At 30.5% G+C, this 21,881-nt stretch overlaps 1 protein-coding gene across 4 annotated transcripts; it reads right to left on the reverse strand.

Annotated features, from left to right (window-relative positions):
• Positions 1 to 2,511: 2,511 nt before the first annotated feature.
• On the reverse strand, positions 2,512 to 19,923 carry LOC136972263 (cystathionine beta-synthase-like). Of its 4 annotated transcripts, none has more exons than XM_067266823.1 (14): positions 19,831 to 19,923; positions 15,269 to 15,400; positions 14,897 to 15,006; positions 12,718 to 12,852; positions 12,426 to 12,640; positions 11,516 to 11,677; positions 11,119 to 11,244; positions 10,314 to 10,398; positions 7,696 to 7,879; positions 6,015 to 6,149; positions 5,836 to 5,944; positions 5,679 to 5,763; positions 3,226 to 3,273; positions 2,512 to 3,112 (listed from the first exon to the last, which is right to left on the reverse strand). In XM_067266823.1, the coding sequence occupies exons 2-14, from the start codon at positions 15,394 to 15,396 to the stop codon at positions 2,982 to 2,984; spliced, it is 1,653 nt and encodes a 550-aa protein (XP_067122924.1). In that variant the 5' UTR covers positions 15,397 to 15,400; positions 19,831 to 19,923; the 3' UTR covers positions 2,512 to 2,981. The 4 variants fall into 4 exon arrangements, with proteins under 4 accessions (XP_067122924.1, XP_067122922.1, XP_067122921.1 ...); XM_067266821.1 differs by lacking the exon at positions 19,831 to 19,923 and adding an exon at positions 17,805 to 17,866; XM_067266820.1 differs by lacking the exon at positions 19,831 to 19,923 and adding an exon at positions 15,485 to 15,565.
• Positions 19,924 to 21,881: the final 1,958 nt, after the last annotated feature.

Consider the following 21,881-nt stretch of genomic DNA (forward strand, 5'->3'; position numbering starts at 1 on the left):
CTCTCAAAATTCCTCGCCATTTTGAACCCGTTGACGCCATTAAGGAAAATTGTCTAGCGTAGTTGCGCATCATCCCAAAAGAAGCGTCTTTTGATGGCAGAGATGCCGAATTCAGTACATAAACTGAGGAGAACACTACTTCGAAGGCGACAAAACTGATTAGCTTCTAGGTAGATGCAAGCAACTTCTATTTGCAAGTTCGCGAACTTTTCGGACAGACCTTGTATATATTGTTTTCCTGTAACAAATTTGGAGAATCTGCTATAATAACTGTATCGTTTGTAAACTTTAACTTATGGATTTCTTTATTATCAGAATGGGGCAAACTCGATAGATCAGACAATTTGATACGATTCACACGTTTATACACCTGTAAAAAATAATATAGATCTTCTAATATGTTATTTTCAACTTATTTATATCGTATATCCACTTACAGATTTTACTCTTGCGGTTGTCTTCCTACAAACGTGTATTATCAAATTCAAAAAAATGTTTGCTCATCATCATTTCTTCAAGCACAAACCACAACTTAGAATGTTTTATACCATCTAACGCGGCTTTAAATGATATATTTAGCATTTGACTTTCGACAAATGCTGAATACAAGTGTGTAAGGATTTCGCCCTTGTTGAAAGGCGAAGATTTGATCAAGTTGACCCGACTCGCTCCTCTCGCTGCTAGTCAGGATGTTGCGAAAGGGCCTTTACCGTATGTGGGTAGTGGTCTAACAAACGCAGAGAGATTCACACATAGACCGTATCTCCTGTTTAGCGCGTTTATTTATATTGAAACATGCTTACAACGGAGGTTGTCTCTGACGAAAAGTTCGGGTCCGCAGTCGGGTGGTTCAGTGTCCGTAGAAAATTCGTTTCCACGAGAAGGTCAAGCTGGAGGCTGGACTGCTGAAATCCTCGGGGGGAAGTTGAGTCCCTTGGTCCCTTTGTCCGCACTTGGGTGGAATTTCGGAGTCTTGATTCGACGTCTTCAGTATCCCAAGATGTCCGGATGTAGATCCTTTGAACTGAGTATTCTCTCTCCAACCTCGCAACAACAACACCAACCACAACTCTACTGCCCCCTATCTTGGGGTCTCCGGATTTTTATATCAAACCTCTCCCCGAAATTTCGGGGTTCTGGTTGGTCCGATCGAGGGTCTAACTCTTACCTTATTGGTTCCTGGTCGGTTGCCAGGGACGCGATTCGGGCCGCGGGGTCGCCGAAGATCCCCGAACTCCCCCACCCGGGCCGCTTCCCGTACGAGTCGGGTCAAGCCCTTCCCCGGACGACGGTCCCGTAATTTACACTCTAAATGTGTTTTTCTGACTCGGAGAAGGTGCAGCTGGGACCGTTCAGCCCCGACCACCGCCCCCTCCGTAGGAGAGCCGGACGAATCCCGCTTTGAACTTGGTGTAAAACGATGACCCAAAATTACCCACGATGTACGATCGGGGATCTGTCAATTAGGTCGGGAATGTGACAATTAAATCGTCTCGCGCACCCATTCCTCGGTCTTGTTTACGGAATAAATCATTGATTTAACGACTTTAGCTCGACAACCACTTTGCCGATAAGGGGGCGAAATCCCGGTCCCACAGGGTTCCCCCCTTTTGTAAAAATGACGCCTAATTTCAGGGCGTCATTTTAGCTGGCGGCATAAAGACGCCAGTCCGCATGTTGAGCGATTTTTTTTTCGATGGACTTTACTTATCTCGATTAGAAGAGCGCGCGACTTAGTAGTTAAGTATGACCTCTCGGACCAACCAAATGTACAGTACCTTGCTTAAGTGGTGTTTCACAATAACAACCCGAACGGTTGACAAAGTCAAAAATTCCGCGCATAAATTTTTGAGTGTCGTACTTAGAATTAAACAAAGTGGGATATCCTCACGACATGGCCGACACCCACGATTTGAGCTGGGATGCTTAATGTACACACAATAATTGATACCGACAATCGGAATAAAGGATTAACATATATCCGAGCGACACCGACAATTCAATTAAAATGAATACCGTATATACTAATAATACAGCAACAACCAAATATATGCGATATATATGGATTGGTTTTTGCTGTCTTCTTAGCATTTAGTGTCAAATCCGACACGATATGATCATAGATAAATGTGTTCTCATTTGTTGAAAATATTATTTTAATTCGTCTAAATTAAAGAATTTTCCACAGATACCGTTTAAAGGTGTTGTTGGTAAAATTCAACCATTTCCACTTGCTCCGAATAATAATTTGAAAAATATTTAAAGAATTATTTTCAAATTTATCTTCCCTTTTATTTCTCCACTATGGAGAATTCATATACATTTTTGTCTTGCGGCTTTCCACAGATAAATACATTGTAGACGAGTGAACTAATGTAACTGTTTATAAAGCACACGAAACGAATCCTTGCATTGAGATTCATTGTGTACATTATGTCATTTTATATATGTAAATACAATGAATATATAGTGTGTATATATATATTTCATTGCATAGAAAAAACAAGCAAATATATTTTGATTCAATAAGTTTATTAAAATTTTCATATAAATTGGAATGTATTTATGACTACAGTTTATTCCGCAGAAAAATTTGTATAAATTTCAATTGCGATTCCATAACAGTATCGAATTAAATTTTTGATTTAAAGCTTGATATATTTTGTTATTGAAATTTAAATAAAATTCTAAAATATATTAAATCAATGTAACAACATATGCATACATAACGTAATGAATTACAGGAATACTTATATTTGCTATAATATATATACTAAATGGAATGTTTTCATCAGGTGTAACACTTAATATATTAGATAATGCATAAGTATAAAGCATTTTAGAAAAAATAGAGTTAAAAATAATCAATTTGGAGGGAATGTACTGCGGAAAGTTTCTCTTAATCTGGTTGTCCGATTAAAAATATAAAAAAGTTACAATTTGATCATGTTATATTTAATTATGATCAAAGTAGGATTCAATCATGTAGATTTATCTGTAGGAGTTTGGTAACGGTGAGATTCCTCTTCACTGGTAATATAGTTCAAAAGATCAATTCTCGTAACCACACCAATCACTATTTGTTTAGTTTCCACTTTATCTCTGGATTTAACTGTAAGAAATATTTAAATTAATATATAATCAATATCATTAAAAGTTTATTCTGTTTATTAATAAGCACATTTGTATAAGCACATTAGTGTTTATATCTATTTCATATAATACCTGTAGTTTCCAGAACTGGTAATTTTACAGTTTCTTTAGTTGTATGTGCTGTAAGAAGTATATCACTTATCACTTAATTCTGATTATAAAATAAGTTTCAATATTGATGATAGAAATTTTATCTTTATTTTTTTTTAAATTAAGATTAGATTGCCAGGAAATAATTTATTATGCAAATCGTTAATGTAACTGGATGGCAACTACAAAATAAAATGTTACCAATCAGCAGTTAAACTATATTAAGAAGGAAATTTTCAAGTTTTGTGTTATTTGTGATAGAATTGTTAAAGATGAGAAACATAAAAGAGAATGCAATTCATCAGAGAAACTGTGCATTATATTTTTCCAATAGTTCATCAGTTTAAATCATATTATCACAAATGTGAAGAAGAAAATAATTTTCATGGATAATAAATTATTATGAAACTATATTTGGAATTTTTATATTTTTATTGACTGCTGATGCTTCTGATTGATCTGTAAGCAATTTATTCATGGAAGAATTTTGTTTTCAAAAAAATTGACAAATTTTCTGAGAATTTTTAAATACCTTTTTGTAGCTTAAACAACCAAGAAAAATGTTATAGTCATAAAAGAAAATATATCTGAAGTAAGTGTTAAAATCTGTTGGATTTAATATAAAATGCCTTCATAATATAGAATATTTACTATTAATTTGTTTCTAAATGACATAAATAGTAGATAAATTTCGATTAACTTGTATGAGAATTCATGTAATATTTATACAAGGTATCTGAATTGAGAATGACAATTTTAAATTGCTGCTAAAATTCAGTATTTGATGTGTTGCATGAGGAAGAGCAACTGTGTAAGTTTCACTAAAATTAATTCAGGTGTCTGGAGTAATTTAGTTGTGACACTGAAGTCAAGATTGTTAAAATGATGTTGGCTCAAAAAAAAAGCTCAAATTGCATGATGATACACCAAGATAAATTCCATTCTGTAAGGGCAGCAAAACTTTCATTGTGTTTGGAAAAAATCCTTTATCACAAAACACCGTAAAGGCATGGAAAGAACAGTTTCTGTCCATGAGAGTGTGTTGAAAAATTACAAAAATAGGAAACCCTAATTTTCAGACAAGAATATAAGGCTTTCTAACAAAGCCCATGGAAGTCCATTCATCAGGATACTAGACAACTCGGAATTTCCCACTTAACTGCTGCAGATGTTACAGAACATATGGCAGGAAACTATAATTTAGATATTCTCCATGCAAAAGCATATTGGAGATTTTATAAATTTTATGTGAAAAGAACTGTATCAATTTTTGCAATAAAACTTGTTGAGTTTATCTTCAATTTTATACCTTACTTTTATTGTGGTTCTTATCTAATTTTACCTTTTCGAAATGTATCAAACTGTATGCAGTTTTGATATAAATTAAGAATTTTAAATTAATATTTTACATGAAATCTGTGTTGTGAATTACTAATTAATTTAAGCTTTTTAATGTGCAACAGAAAAATTTTATTACCATTTAAAATGAAAATCTTTCTATTCTGTTTTATAAAGCAATTAAATAACAGCTATTATATAATTATATATGATATAAACTAATCATAATAAATTAAAAATAGTTAACTTAAATATTAATAATTATGCCAAAAAGTGTAATCCCCACAACTCTGCCTAATGCATAAATGGATTAAGATTGATACACAATGCTAATAAAATTATACAATAACAAGTGTTAATAATTGATAAAGTTAATTATTTTGGCTCAACCAAGTCATACAAGATGATTAATTGAAATAATTGCTGTTAACATTCATTGTCACCTTATTTGTTACCTATGTGCTGAGGGCCTTCATAGTACCTAAACACAACAGAACATTTCCTTTACAATCTAATTGGCAAAATATTATTAAGCAAACTATTCTATTTCTCATAGTTCTGTGCAATAAATTGTGATTATATTCCTGGAAATACAATTTTAACTACACAAGACACTTTAATACATTTCATACAGTCATAACACCTGTCACACAAGCAGGAAGTTATAAGATGAGTGGTCATGAAGTGAAACTCTGCTCTATTCAAAGTTGAAGTTTGACAAAATAATCCAAGTTCCAACTTTTAATTTCAACATATTAATTATTATTATTAATACATACCGTATTTTACGGACTGTAAGACGCACTTTTTTCTTCGAAAAATTGCCTCCGAAATTCAGGTGTGTCTTATAGGTATTTTTTTTAAAAATTGTTTAAAAATTAAGGTGCATCTTATAGTCCGTAAAATAGGGTAATTAATATTACTAACAAATTAATAAAAATCCAACTGTAATCCAAATTTGTAAATTATTATTATTATTAAGCTAAATCAACTCAATTATTTTTGGCATAATTATTGATGATGTATCTAATTAATATAAAATTGAAATAACTTTCTTTATTTCAAACAAAATTTATATTAAATAAAATAACACTTACAGATTTTCTGATCATGCACTACTAAGGCAAAATGTTCTTTGTCCAATAAACGTGATAATTTTCCCAAAGTGTCATCTAATTTTATCTAATTAAAAAAATATATGTAACTTAATACACAGTCATTCAAATTTTGTCAGAATATTTAATAACAACTTACCTTATCAAATTGGTTATATATTATTTCAGATACGGGTGCCGTAGCAATAACTTTTCCAGCAAGAATTTTTGCCATCATGCTTCCTAATGTTATCATTCCCTTGATAACACTAGAAAATAAAAACTTATTTTCAAAACTTTTAAAATATTTTATAAAATCTTAAAGCAATTATTATATACCCTGATTCAGAAACAACTGGTAGCTGATCAAATCCCTCTTTGTTAAGAATATCAATGGCATCTTGACATGACATATTTGGAAGAACACTAACAGGTGCAGCCAGATTCAGACAGCTCACTTTTAAATTCCACCACCTTATAAAACAGTAAAAATCATTACAAAAATAATGCATATGTATAAATACTTTTCACATGGTTTATTAATTAATAGGATTATTTATTTATTGGTTAATTTTCAGTTTAAATGTAAATATATATTTTTCACATCATGAAAAATAAATTTAACATGTTTGTTGTCAGTTGACACAATTTTGCATCATGTGATGCAGAATTACATCAACTGGCAGTGAACAAACATGTTAAATAACAAACAAATTTTTGTTTATGGTATAATTGATTCCTGTTAACTACACAATATGAAATAATATATTTAAAATGAGCTATTATTTATTGTGGCATCATCACAATGCCAGGCTGCAATTTTTAATTATAGTTTTAATTTAAAATATATGCTCTCCACCTCAAATTAGTAGTGTCTTCACCCTCTACATCATACTTTTCTGTTAGCAATAGAGTCATGCAAACTACTTTCAAGGGAAAATTTTTGAATTGAATAACGTGACTTTCAGTTTGCATCAGATGTTCATATATAGTTGATTGGGGCATCCTGCCCCTAATCTTTCTATATCTAGTCTTGGCTTTCGTCTATCTAACTCCATTCTCGAGATTAAGGAAAGACAGACCGATGATAATGGGAATTATACATCTACAATTTTTTCAAATTGAAGCCCAATGAGTTAATTGAATAACAAACAAGATACAGCTACACTAACTTTCTTCCTCCTCTCATAATTCTTTGTACTATGAAGGCAATTAAAAGGGCCATTCAGTTTTATCCATCATAGAATCAGCTAGACCTGGAATGAGAGGCAGTCAGGTAGTGAGAGACAAGGTCAATATATGAGACAAATTGCTCACAAAATTCTTGCCTGGATTCATTCTTGGGTTTTCTAGAACAGCAGATCAATATCTTAATCACCTCAGCCATGCAGCCACATCACTATCAACTTAAGTATGGGTTGTATTCCATGAAAATTTATACAGATTGAATTTTATAAGTCAAAATTTCCTAATGCTTATGCATTTGTAACCATATGCAAAGAATTTGAATGAAGCAGGGAAAAAAATGTTTGATGAACTGTTACTAGAATAATTTATTCAATTTTTTTTATCTTAGACAAGAAAAATTGTAAAATTATGCTTCAAAATGTACAATAAAAAGATTAAGAGACATGACAGTACAAATACTCTATAATCAAAAATAATGTGAGAAATGCCAGATTGATGACATAATTCTATTGGCAATGTGTTGATCAAGGTCTACAGATATGGAACTACAGCTGCTTTCCTAAGTTTTATGAATTTTTAAGTTTGTACTAACTGGCAAAAGTATATGCAAAGTCAAACTTATTTATACATAGCCTCTTAAGACAAGAAATAACTTTCATTATAATAACTATTATTCCTTCTAGTCAGAATATTTTAAAAGAATCAAAAATGACAATATATAATGGATATAGAACAAAGCCAAATTTTTAATTAAATATAATAAATTTCACAAAAAAATATACTCCAAAATTTTTCTTAAATATATTATTACATTATAATTTATAATATTTACCAATGTTTTGCTGCCATTTCACAATGAATGTCAATAAAATCTTTTTCACTCATCCAGTTGTCACTGACAAATTTTGTCATGTAATTACGAATACCATCGGGAAGCAAAACAACACATCGCTGACCTTCTTTCAAATCCTTTGCTGCTTCGAGTGCAGCTACCATTGCACTACCACTACTTCCACCTAAAATAAATTGTTACAAAGTATTAAAAAGATATATTTTAAAGTATAACTATGAAGTTTTTGTACATTATTATTTTGTTAACTTTAAATAATTTTCATTCTTGATATCAATAATTTAAAAAATTTACAGGATATAAACTTTTAAAGTATACTAAAATCAATGCTAAATTATATTATTTTCAATTAGTTTTTTTATAAATTATATTTTACTAAATTTAAAAATTTTTTTATTTAAGTTACTTTATTTTACACTCATTAATAATGTAGTTGTTATGTTATACAGATTTCAAACACATTTAATGTTATGTAGTAACATTTTCCTAAATTACAAGATTTAGGATAATGAATAAAAATAGAGATTTAGTTTTTGTTCATGATTGAAAATTACTGCATCAGTTTTGCATAGTTCCTAAGAACTATTTTCATGTTGCTAGTGTTGAAAGTTCACTTGGTTTTGACAGAATATCTAGATATTACGTAAGTGATTCAAAAAGTAAGGTAACAAGAGCTCTCCTGTACAAATTTTATTTCACAGGCAGATATATTGATACAGATTATTATGGCACTGTCACATATTGTTTTTCAATGTAGTCACAATGCTTTTCCAAACATTTATTCCAATAATATACCAAGACATTGATCCTGGCAGAAAAGAAATCTGCATCAAATCCCTTCAGCCACATCATGATGGTCTGCTGAACTTCCTTATCAGTTTGGAATTGCCTACCACCCAGGTGCTTCTTCAATGGTCCAAAAGAGATGGAAATTAAAAGGTGCCAGGTCTGGGCTGTAGGGAGGATATTCCAGGCTGAAATATTCTCCCACTTGAAGCACCGTAACAAACCAGATCTTTGCTCAGTTTGCACATCTGTCCTGCCTTTATCAAACTCAATGCACCAAACCCACACCTGCTTTCGTGACATGACATTACCACAGTACACCTCAACAAGTTGACAATGAATTTCTACTGGTGAGTTGCCCTTCAGACACAGAATCCAAATTACACTATGAACTTTCACGTTTGACCATGCTTCCGTGAACACAGTCATCTTCAAAATGATATTGTGAGAGTCTGACACAACATTTTCACCATTCTAACACATGTGTGATAAGAGCTATGGTTGTCGGCTGCTACCCTAATGGGAAATTCAAACAAGAGAGAAATATGACATCCGTGAGAGCTAACGTTACCTTACTTTTTGAATCAGCCTCGTATTTCAACATTTTTACTTTTAGCTATTTGAATGTAAATAATTTATAATTAGATATTAACTCAATGTTAAGAATAAAACCTGCTTCAAATTCATGAATTAAAATGTTTTCTATCATGAGACAACTTTTCTACCACAGAACTTACTTCATGCATTCTGTTTGAAAAATTTTTGGGCTGCATTTTGAAAAAATTGTAGACCTATAAATTCCCACTGTCATCCTTCCGTCTTAGATTTCATTTATCTGACTCCTTTCTCTAAGACTAAATATGGAAACCTTAGAGGTAGGAGGCCCCAATTAACTATATATGAACTTCTAATGCAAACTGGAAGTCACATTATTTCAATTCAAAAATTTTCCCCTGAGAGGTGTTACATAGATGACCAGAATGACTATTGTTAAAGGAAAAGTAATATGTACAGTACAGGGGCAAGCCACTATTAATTTGAGGTGGAGAGCATATATTTTAAAATAAATATGTTAAAAATTTTAAAATTGAAATAACATGATTTCCAGTTTCCATTGGAAGTCTGTACATAGTTAATTGGGGCCTCTGGCTCCAAGGTTTCCATATCTGGTCTTGTCTTTCATCTATCTAACTCTGTTATTGAAATTAAGGAAAGAGGGACAGACAACAGTGGGAATTTATAGGTCTACAATTTTTTTCAAATTTCTGCCGAAAAGCAAGGCCACGTTGACCAGATTAGAGTTTTCCTTGCACTATTGTTCTCTTATATCATGGAGGCACTTCGATCTAAAGTTAACATACATTTATCAGAGTTCAGACAGAATTTTCACTTCGAATTTTGAAGTTGCTGTATTTCAAACTAACCGAATTCATTAACATGAAAATCTCTATATCCCCAGCCAGGACAAAAGTATAGCTGTGAACTAATGGGATTTTAAACTATCTGAGTTTGAATTAATGAGGATTTCCTGTATTTCTGATCAAGAAAATTCTTCATCAAATTCCTGAGAAATTTAATAAACAGTTTCTTAATAATACTTGAAAAACTGATGTTTTTAAGTGATTAAATATTAAATTATTCATTCTATTAAAAACAAATAAATAAATAAGAATATCTTAAATATTGATATTAATTTCAACCTAACTATCATTGTTAATAGATACTTGAGTTATGATTTTCATTTGATATATACAAAGTTAATGAAAAATAAAGAGTGAAAAATTTAAATTCTTTAAAATCAAATCATATCTTACCACATAGAAGTGCTTCTTTACTTATCAAAGCCCTTGCCATCAAAAAAGAGGATTTATCTTCAGTCTTATACCATTTATCAACCACCTTTAAATAAATAATCATTATCTGGTTTTTATTAAAAATGTAAATTAATAATATTTTAGCATTAAATAAAAATTTTTATTGATATTTATATAAAGAACTTTTGTTATTTTATATAAATGAAAGTTAATAGAAAAATAATACTATTTAATGTATGACAAAGAAAGCAATAAACTGATTATAAATTAAAAATAACAATGTTTTTCTAATTTAAAAATCATATTTAATAAAAAGAGAATGATAAATGATTTTGTTAAGTCAAATAATAATGTTGATGTTTATTACAATGATTGTTATTTGAATGGATAAAAATTAATTATATATAATTACTGTAAATGCTAAGATATAGAATGTAGAATAATTAAAATATTTGATATTTTGTATCAAAAATCTTAGCATGATATCATTAACTTCTGTAATGTAATATCTAATCAATTTCCTCATATTGCTTATATATTAAATATTTTGATATGGATATATTTATTATATTTTATATTTATTTTTCCACTGATTGTTTGTTTTAATGAAATTTCATAAGTTTTCATTTTTACAGAAAGAAAAAATTTTTCAAATGAATATTAATGTAATAAAAGCAGTTACAGAAAATAAATATATAGATACATTTATTTATTATAAATAAATGCATACATAAATATATATATATATATATATATATATATATATATATAGTTGTTTATATACATAAAATATTCAATTTCATACCGATCTATCTAGCACAGTTGGAACAAAATCATAACCAATTCCTTCTACTTCATACATAGTAATTTCAGCTGTGTTTAATGATTCTGGTTGAGCTAAAATAGAACCATGAGGATCAACACCTATAACCTATCAAAATAAAATCAAAAGATATTTATAAAAATGTTTATTTTAATTTTATCATCTTAAAATATATTTAATGAAGAATATTCAAAATTATTAGAATATTAACTTTTGATGATGATTTAATTATATTTGTTATTTTTATTCAAAATAATTTTACAACATTGCAAACATTCTTAAAAAATTAAAAGTGAAATTATATTTTATTGCATTAAAAATTGCTAAAAATACAATAAATTTCATTTAAATAAAGCTTATTTCGTAACAGGATTTTTACCTTACAATTTGGACATTTTTCTTTTAATTTACGACCTACACCCGTAATTGTTCCTCCGGTTCCGGCTCCCATAACTACCATATCGACTTTGCCATCACACTGTTCTATTATTTCTTCTGCAGTGTTATCATAATGGGCAAGAGGATTTCCAGGATTTCGATACTGTCAATTAATAATAATTTCCAATATAATTATAATAAATTAATATATGCTATTTCTGTTAATTTTCTCACATTTACAATCTTATAATAAATTTAAGATTAGACTATATATGATAATAGTAATTAAAAATTACATTTTATTCTTTACACAAAAAACAATTTCAAAAAATTTCTACAAAATCTGCTTTTAGGAATTAGAAGGTTTAGACACCTAATCTAATTGGCAGTTAAGTCCATCTTCAGAATATATTTTCCAAAAAATGGCTGTAACAGCACCCAAAACTATTAAGTGAATAAATACAACAGGTTTTGCAAAGATTTTAATAATGATTAGCATATAAAATCAAATCAAATGTTTAAAATCTTTTATTAATGGAAAATTTTTATAGTGTAAAATCAAATTGTTAGTAATGATTTGTCATATGCATTATGTATTTTTTTGTACAGTACATATTATATGATAAAAGAAATAATACTTGAATATATAACAAATCATTGTAAACAATGTGGCTTTATACAGTATTACAAAATTTCCTATCTATTTATAAATTCTTATATAATTAATGAATTTTAAAAACTTTTTGATATTAATCATTACCAGAATAATAATTTTGCATTGTAATCATGTAATTATTTCTCTACTTCATTCCTTCTTTGTCTATTTGTCTTCCAAGATGACAATAGTTAGTTTGTAATTGACATGTATAGTAAAAGTATGTATAATACATACATAAAAATAAATACTTTACCTGATCTAAAATAATAGAATTAGGAATTTCGGCACATAATCTCTGAGCTACACTAATATGGGACTCTGGTGAATCGTAAGTGGCACTTGTAGGAGTTCTTACTATTTCCGCACCCAGAGCTCTTAGAACATCTACTTTTTCATTACTCATTTTTTCAGGCATAACAATGATGCATCGATATCCTTTTACAGCTGCTGCCAATGCTAATCCAATGCCTAGTTTTAATAATAAAAAAAAAACAAATTATTTATAAATAAAAATATTTTATATTATCATTTTTAATTTTTTATACCTGTATTTCCTGAAGTCGGTTCAATAAGCACAGAACCAGGTTTCAGCTTATTCTCCCTTTCTGCTTCTTCCACCATTCGTAAACCAATCCTATCTTTAACGCTTCCTCCAGCATTAAAAAATTCACATTTAACCACTAAAATTTAAAATTTTCTTTTTTAAACTTGAAATAAAAATAATATTCTCTTTAATTACTTAAACTGATTTATATTGTAATTTCTCTTATTTATTAATGACTATATTATAGCTAGTTCATAAAAACCATTAAAGCTTAATGGCATAGTACAGTTAGTCAGACAGCTAAGGTGGCAAATGTTTCAGCTTACAATTATATGAAACAATATATTCAAGCCTGGATCATAATCAAATTTTCACAGGTTATCTGACCCTGATGTGTCAGCCTTGAGCCTCACTACACTACCTAGATGACTCATTGTGATATTGACCAGACCATAACAAATAAAAAATGTTCTCTTGGCGCACAGAGTAAAAGACTTAAAAAATAAAACAAAATAGAAAGAAAAAATAGTTTAATGCAATAATGTAATATAAATTTTATTACATTTAACTTTAATTTAATGTCCTTATTATTCATGTTAAAATATTCTAATAATTCATTTTTACTGCAGTTTCTCAAATTCCTAATATTGAAACTTCCTAAAATAACAAATTAATTGGGCAATATAAAAATAAAAGTTTTTTAAAGTTAGAATTGTACAAAAATTAATACATTTAATTTAATCATTAGATAATTATTATAGTATATTTTAATTATCATTAGCCATTTAATCACATATTAGATAAAATAACAGAATAATCACATAACTTTACAAAATAATAGCTTGCCAATATCCAATGATATATCACTTAATTTATTCTACGTAGGTTGCAAAATGTGAATTTTGTCCATCTCAATTGCATTGAAAGTTTAACTTATACATTTCAAATTGTTATTTTTCGATATAACATACCTTAGAAAAGAAAAAATGTAATTCTGTCTAAATTATATATATATTTTTTTATGATAATTAAATTTTTACTTAGTAATAAACAACATAATTATGATTTTGAGAATTCTACACATTTTTATATAAAACTTTTAAACAGGATGAAAACCTTAAGAAATCACAATCCAAGTTTAATAAATTTAGACATGTAACAAAATATACAGTAATCTAAGATCCATAACTTTATATGCCTTTTTAAATCTAATGCAGTGATGAACAACCTTTTTTGGATGTAAGCCACAAGTGAACTTTGCAGGCTTCTTGCAAAGCTGCATGCAGCTTTTTCTTATAGAGTTGCAGGCAAGCTTAAGATTGTTGAGTACCAACATACTCTGTAACCATCAGTTCACTAGGTACTACAATAATATGTGCTAATGATATGCAAACTAGTGATAAATAATTTATTAACTTTTTACTGGTTGAGTTGAGTTTAGTTTGAAAGTTCTTCAGCATAATTAGGGTTACATAATAGCACAAGGCAGAAAACAGGAAAATAAAATTTATGTTGTCAAAGTCCAGGGTTGCATATTAGGACCTCAAGGGCCTTGGGTTTTCATCACCGATCTAATGCTTAATTGGAGTAAGATTTACTAATAGTTGCAGTTTTGTTAATAAACAATTATTAGACTTTATATATTATCGATATAACAATAAAACAGACCAATTCCCGGTGTCAGTTTTAGGTAAAGGTGATCTAAACTAGAGCCTCATTGTTAGGAGTATCAAGCATAAAATGTATGATTATCAACACTCTTCATGATCATAATCATGCCGAGTGTTGATAAACATGATCGTGATCATTACTCGGGATCTGGTACTAGCTAAGATCTTTAATCTTGTACAACGTCAAGTAGCACATTGTTGTTATATTTATAATAACCTCAATTCTGAAAATATTTAAATTCATTTTAGTCGAAAAATAATGGCTATACAGTAATATACAGAATATTAGTATTCAGAGATAAGATAAAAGGTTGTCATTTCATAAAACATCTTATCACTAATTCATAAGTACTATAATCTAGATTAATTAATATCAGGTCTGTTAAAGTTGAATGATATAAATATCTAAAATTTTTTCTTATCAATAAACATAGTGATTTCAGAATGTACAACAAATATTAATTCCTTTCATCATTAATATTAATCTTAAATTTATAATTTATTACTTACACATTTCGCAGCGTATTCCATGTTCTTGGGGAATTTTATTAAGTCGTACCAAAGGCGTTCCACCAATCTGATACAAAATATTTGGCAATATTTTTGGTTTCTTAATACCTCTACAATCGATAAAATTATATATATATTTTAAATTATAATTTTTAATACTACTATAAACTGTTTAATTTAATTAATAATTTAAAATAGTTAAAATAATTAATATTTTTTATAGAGAATTATTAAACTAATAAAGTAGCTGCGTATGGAAAGTTCCATTTAAGAACACGTGGTCACAAACATGTCAATTACGTGCTTGAAATAAAATAGATATTGCAATTTCGAAATGATAAAATTTTAAAAAATATTAAATTCGGGACTTACGAGTTAACATTAATGTGAGGAGAATCCCTTTTACCAGCCTCCCAAGTACATCTACTAGGAGAATTCGGACGAATGAAATCGCCACTCGACATCGTCCTCGTTCGTGTTTTCGATGGTGACGGAGACATATTTCTAAATAACAAATAATAAATATGCTTAAATTGCAAATAACGAACTAATGTTTGATCTAATGGTATAAATATTTTTATAACAAACTTTATTATTTCCAAACACTCTACGAATGAAAGAAGGGTCTCTATCATATCAGACATGTTTCTGGGAAAGCGCGTGTTTCGTCTTCAACCCACTTTCAGGGGTTCATTGCTAACTTAGGAGAACTATCTAGGGGGTGTTTAGGGTGCTGCAACAACCCAATGATAGCAACCAGTTCTGCCACTTTAAAATAATAATAAATATAACGCATACCGCATGACTTCAATTGAGTAAGATTAGGTAACAAAAATAATTCTAAGGTAATTAAATGAGTTACATTCTCTGAAAAACGACAAGGCACTTGCTTTGGTCCCCGAATCTGTCTCGAGCAGCACCTATATTCTCAAAATTATGAGTATGCCATTACATCTACTCGCATACAAACATACAAACTTTTCATTAATTATCAGAGTTCCGTATAAAAATATGCCTATAACCTATAAATAATTAAAATGCTAACAGATCTAGAATGAAACAAAGAAAAACAAAGAAATTTTCGTTTATTTCAATATTGGAAGATTAATTTTACAATGAATCTTCACAAAGAATCTACTGTGTTTCAAAAAGTACGTTAATTGTATAATTATGAATGATAAATTATGATTTGCTGTCATAAACATTTTGGTTAATGTTACCTTAGGTGCCAAGATGGCGGCTCGTCTCTGATTCCAGCAAGGAAACAGTGGGACTCACGTTCTAACCTAACCTAACCTATTTAATAAATTACTATAATTATTAGCAACCAAATTATTAGAATAGGTTAGGTTAGGTTAGAACGTGCGTCCCACTGTTTCCTTGCTGGAATCAGAGACGAGCCGCCATCTTGGCACCTAGGGTAACATTAACTAAAATGTTAAATATTTTATAGGCTTACCTTGTAATTTAGTGAAGGAGTTAAGTCATAGATTTAATATCAGCTTCATTTAATATTTCTATACTAAAAAATAGGTTATGTTTTATAAGAGCGATAGTTACAAGCAGTGGTGATATTCGAAATAGTTAACAAAGGGTTCGCTAGCAGAAAATTTTTCCCTGACAATCACCGACATACGAAATGGAAGTTTTGGCTAGAAATAAATACAATACCTTTCCTTGCGATATATCTAATAATCAGTGGCGTATTTGGAACGTAAGTGGCCCTGCGCGAAGACCAGGTAACAATAGTATATTAATGCTGTCGACCCTTTTTTTTTTAGGCAGAGAAATTTTTCACCCCGAATGGCACTGCTGATAATAGACAGATGTCATCATCTCTCGAAATACAATATCCTTTTTATTTCGCTGTCCATAGCCCGACACGTGTTCCACGGCCATCTTGTATTATCTCGCGTGCGTGAGATTGTGGGATCTCACTTATGACTGGATCTAGTTTCAAGAACTCTCTTGAATCGATTGCGATTAAACCTCGTTTCGGTCGAGATTGAAACGGTCGAGCAGAGATCGCACCAAGACATAGTCCCCGACCTTGCTCACAATCTAGAGTGAAATGCTCGGTGCGAACGGGGTATAAGGCTCTAGTTTAGTAGTATTACAGAGTATAATACGTATATTTTAATATATTAAAAAAAAAAAAACAAAACCACTGAGAAATGTTCCGTGTGTTTAACAAGGTTCGGAAAACTGAAAATTTTAACAACGGGTTCGGCCGAACCTGTGCGAACCCGCTGAATATCACCACTGGTTATAAGTGATATCACTATGAACTGATAGGAAAAAAAAAGTAAAAAGAGCGAAAGTAAGTTACTTCGTTGATTGACAAGATGAAATTTAGTTTAAAGAAAAGGTCAAAATCCGCATCAATCAAGAAATAAACTACATTCAATTGCGATATCGAAATCTGAAAAATTACTATTTTATCTGAATACATTGATTTAATATTAGTGTAATCAAATGTGAATTTTATTTTATTTAAACCATTTGAAAATCAGAAAGTAAATCAATTATTTAAGTTTTGAAATGTTTTCATGGTTAATGTTACCTATGGTAGTGAACATGGCGGCTCGTCTCTGAAACAGTGGGGACGTACTGTACGTTCTAACCTATTCTAATAAATTACCATAGTTATTGCCAACAAAATTATTAGAATAGGGGTAATTTATTAGAATAGGTTAGGTTAGAACATGCGTCCCCACTGTTTCAGAGACAAGTCGCCATGTTTGCTACCATAGGTAACATTAACCGTTTTCATATTTAATTTTGAAATAATTTTATATTTAAAAATACTAGAACTAAAGTAACTAGAAGTATAAAATTATTTTTAATTCAAATTCATGCTTATGTTCGAATTCTTGTAGGCGTTTCAATAATAAATCGCTTTACTTACAATAACCATAAAGGAAGCATTAAACGATATTTAGTTATGCTTAGCATTTCGAGTTAACAAATTTTAAAAAATATACTTCGAATTCGAATAATTTTATGCAAATTTTTAAATCCAATCGAGAAAAACAAAGATCTCGTCATCACAAATAATTTCTTGAATTTTTTTTTTTTTTGTTTTAGATTTAGGATTTCGTAAAAAATTTCATCAATGAATTCCTTATCACAATATTGATATTAAGCAAAAGTGATTTACATTGTCAATCATCGCACTCATGTATCAAATGAGAATGTTGACACATACTAACACGAATCCTATTTACTCTTATTTAAGTTGAACGTCACGTGTATGAACTCGATTAAGTATTAAGTATTTAGAACTGCTTTCTGTCTCCAAATACTTATTGAACGACCTTCGTTAAGGGCTGAACAGATAAGATAATAACGAGGTTGAGGCCGAAGTTTTAAACGCGAAACGTGTACGTCGGACGTTCGGCGCCGTTTTCTTGTAAGCTTAGAAGTTTGACAATGGTGTTCGGAAAGTCAGTGGAATCAAGCTCGATATTCCAAATACCATTGTCAAACTTCTATGCTTACAGGAAAGCGGCGCTGAACGTCCGACGTACACGTTTTCGCGTTTAATTAAAACTTCGGCCTCAACCTCGCTATTTATTAGTTACAATAATCTCGAGAACGATAACACACTTGGAAGTATAGTTAATATAGGTTAATGTAACGTAGTAGCCTATGAATTTAAATATATAATTATTTCTGGGGAATTGCATATTTAAGCAAGTAAATGAATATTTGTCTTAAAATGTCCCTATACAGCACTATGTTTACGGGCTGAGAAGTTGAAAATATCAACTCGTTGTTGTAGAAACCTGGATTCGAGTCATTGTTGATGCAAAAATTTTCATGGATAGTTTGACCTGGAAATACAAAGTTCTGTCCTCATTACTGGCCAGTCCCATTGACGTGCCGTGCCAAATTTATAACGGGCACAGATTTTTCATGTGTATATAGTAGATTTGGCCGGAGCATTAATGGACATGGAAACGTCCTCTTAGCGCAATAAGCCTTCTTAGCGCAAAAGATTTAAATAGAAAGCATATCATTGATATATCGATGAAAAATAGCAGTGTTACAGACTCATTCTTAAAATCTATCTAAATTAAAAAGTTTCTAGGAATGTTTAGACATATTTCGAAATATAAATCAGCAAAGTTTTGGATAATTTGTCTATTACAAATTATCTAAAACTATTATTAATTAAATACAAAAAAAATCCTGAGAGAAATCAATGTATTTCAATGTAATCGGAAAGATCGATTGAAGTTTGACGAGCGCACGCTTTGTCACCAACTTCGCTCATAGACTTAACATTGTGAACTTTGTATCGTATATCTCCGGTCTCGGATCAAATTTTAAAAATGCTATTTGCGTCATGACCTAAATCAAAATGTGTTCTATTTGTATTAAAAAAAAGAAAAGACTTAAATCGTTTAAGCGGTTTTTGAGGAATTAACCGACGCATAAATGACAATGTCGTTGCTCCTCTGAATAAATCTCATATCCATATATAAACATCTCAAAAGCCGACGTTATTAATGAGCCAAATATATACACGATTGCTTTAATATATCGGACTATTTTTCTGCTACTATTGGGAATAGTAGCAGAAAAATTACTGTCTTTTAAGCAGATGCAATTATATCATGCAAAACAAAAAAGAAAAAATATATATATAAAACATATAAATAAATTTCATTCAATATAAATGCCAACATCGATTATCAATGATACTGACGTAGCTTATATTAATAAAATTTAAACAAAAAATAATTAAATCAATGAAGAAATCAAAGTTGAATATCCTTATCAATGCGTGAAACATTTCACAATAAATAAATATATTTATAATTATTATAATTTAAGTATATTAAATAAATTTTAAAATATTTTTAAATCTCGAAATAGTCAATTGAAGTAAAATTTCGAATTTTCTAGGTAAAAAAGTGAATATTTACCTTCAGTGAATTGATAATCTCTTGGCAATGTCCCGTCTTCAAAGAGCGAAAAGGTGAATAACGCTGATATTTCATATTATATTTTATCTTAACTTTTTTAATCATAAAATCCCTCTGGTGGAGCTTTTAATTAATCGTATTTCATGTTTTTATTAATGTCATCTCTTATAATTAAATTAAATATTAAGAATATAATGAGATTTAATAGTTATATTATCCGTTTTTTACTTAAATTATTTATTCATGGAAGAAATCCATCTGTTTCTCGCCTGAATCATTGTTTCCAATGTTATATTTGTATATTTAATTATAAAAACTTTGATAAGTTTTTCTGCGAGTGTGGGAGGAGACGATTTTGTTCGCCCTCTTTGAAGCTTAATAACTCCTGTGCTTATTGTCGAAAAGTTCTGAAATTTTGTATATTAGGGGATTTGATGCTATTAAATTTTGGTGGTTAAAGGTCGTCGGGATGAGGGAGATAAAGGAGGGTCGTGTGTCATATCTCGAGACCGGTCGGACGTAACGACGATTTTACTCGTTAGCATTTACAATTTTTTTTTTTACAAAACCCGTCCCTACCCTCATAATGGACCGTCTATAAGAGGCCCTCTTAGTGCCCACAGGGCGGAAAGAGTTAAATAAAACCCCCCTCAAAATTATGTTTTTTTTTTGCCATTTTATGAAAATTAAAAATATAAACAGTTTTTAATAAAAGATCGTTACAGATGGCGTCACATACGCAGTTTTAGATAAATTTTTATATACACAAACGTATGTATTATATTTATACGTTAAATAAGACAAATTTCATTTTAATTTGTAACTTGTATTTCATGGCTGCGCATTAAATATAACTTTAAACAAAGTCTCGTATTATCCGCTTGATTTGAATAAAATTAAAATAAATATAAATCAAATATTTTTATGGAGTTTTTGACGCCTCTCAACATACTAGTACGCTCTCATTCGTTGGCTTAGATTTTGAATTTATTGTCCATCATCATTGTCAGGGGCGGCGAAATATCTCTGGCACGCCGGCGGCCAACAGTCCAAAACCCGCCTGAATGTGACAAACACATTTTGTCAGCCGATGCTAAGGATTTTTTGAAAATTCAACATCATCCAAACCAGGTCCCGCTGAACGGTTGATAGACACAAATGCCGAACAGTTCGAGCGGTCGAGGTGGCAGTCTACTCTGTGGGTCTACAGTCTACTCGGGGAGGTAAAGTTTTGAATTGAAAAAACGTAACATCTGGTTGCATCGGAAGTTCTTATATAGTTAATTGGACCTCCCGTTCCCAAGGTTCCCATATCTAGTCTCGGATTTCATGTAACTCCGTTCTCGAGATTAAGACAGACAGTGGGAATTTAGAGGTCTACAATTTTTTCCAATTGCAGTCCCCTGAGGTCACGGGTCGACGCGAACTAGCGGATTGCAATGCCGATGGAAAACATCCAGCTTTGACTCTGACTCTCGTAGACATGACAAAATTTGGAAATAAACGAAGATACGAAATCACTGTACACGAAGATATACATCGTTTAACCTTTACTCGAATTCTCGCACTCACGCACTTATACGTCAAGCGCCTCGTTCTGTGTAATTCCACACAATGAAACAACCCGAACACTCGCTTCCCACAAATCCAACCCCTGGGTCCTCGTCCCGGGAAGTGGAAACGCCAATTTTAAAGATTAAAAGACTTTAAATTGGCGGCCGAAGGGGCTCTGGTAATCACACATCTTGCATCGATCAAATGGAATTTCACACATTAGCATCAATAATCGTTTTATGGAAGGACAGACTAAAGGACGGACGACAGTGCGAAATTTTAGGTTTACAATTTTTTAAATTGCTGCTTAATTTAAATAAACGAAGAGATGCGCACTAACGTTATTAATTTAACTATTCATATTTAAATAAATTTTTATATACACATACGTATGTATTATATTTATACGTTAAATAAGACAAATTTCATTTTAATTTGTAACTTGTATTTCATGGCTGCGCATTAATGGCAGGTGGAAGACAACCGTATCCCACCTG

The sequence above is a fragment of the Centruroides vittatus genome, unplaced genomic scaffold, assembly GCF_030686945.1.
Source record: "Centruroides vittatus isolate TY-2023 unplaced genomic scaffold, ASM3068694v2 contig_2883, whole genome shotgun sequence".
In the NCBI taxonomy this organism is placed as follows: domain Eukaryota; kingdom Metazoa; phylum Arthropoda; class Arachnida; order Scorpiones; family Buthidae; genus Centruroides; species Centruroides vittatus.

Bases quoted from the DNA above. Each gene is read 5' to 3' on its own strand.
- LOC136972263 (XM_067266820.1), bottom strand. From the start codon at position 15,540: ATGTCTGATATGATAGAGACCCTTCTTTCATTCGTAGAGTGTTTGGAA. The intron at 11,245-11,515 runs GTAAAAATCCTG...TTATTTTGATAG, and splicing joins AAAAATGTCCAAATTGTAAG to GTTATAGGTGTTGATCCTCA. The intron at 6,150-7,695 runs GTAAATATTATA...CTGTTTTATAAG, and splicing joins GAAATGGCAGCAAAACATTG to GTGGTGGAATTTAAAAGTGA.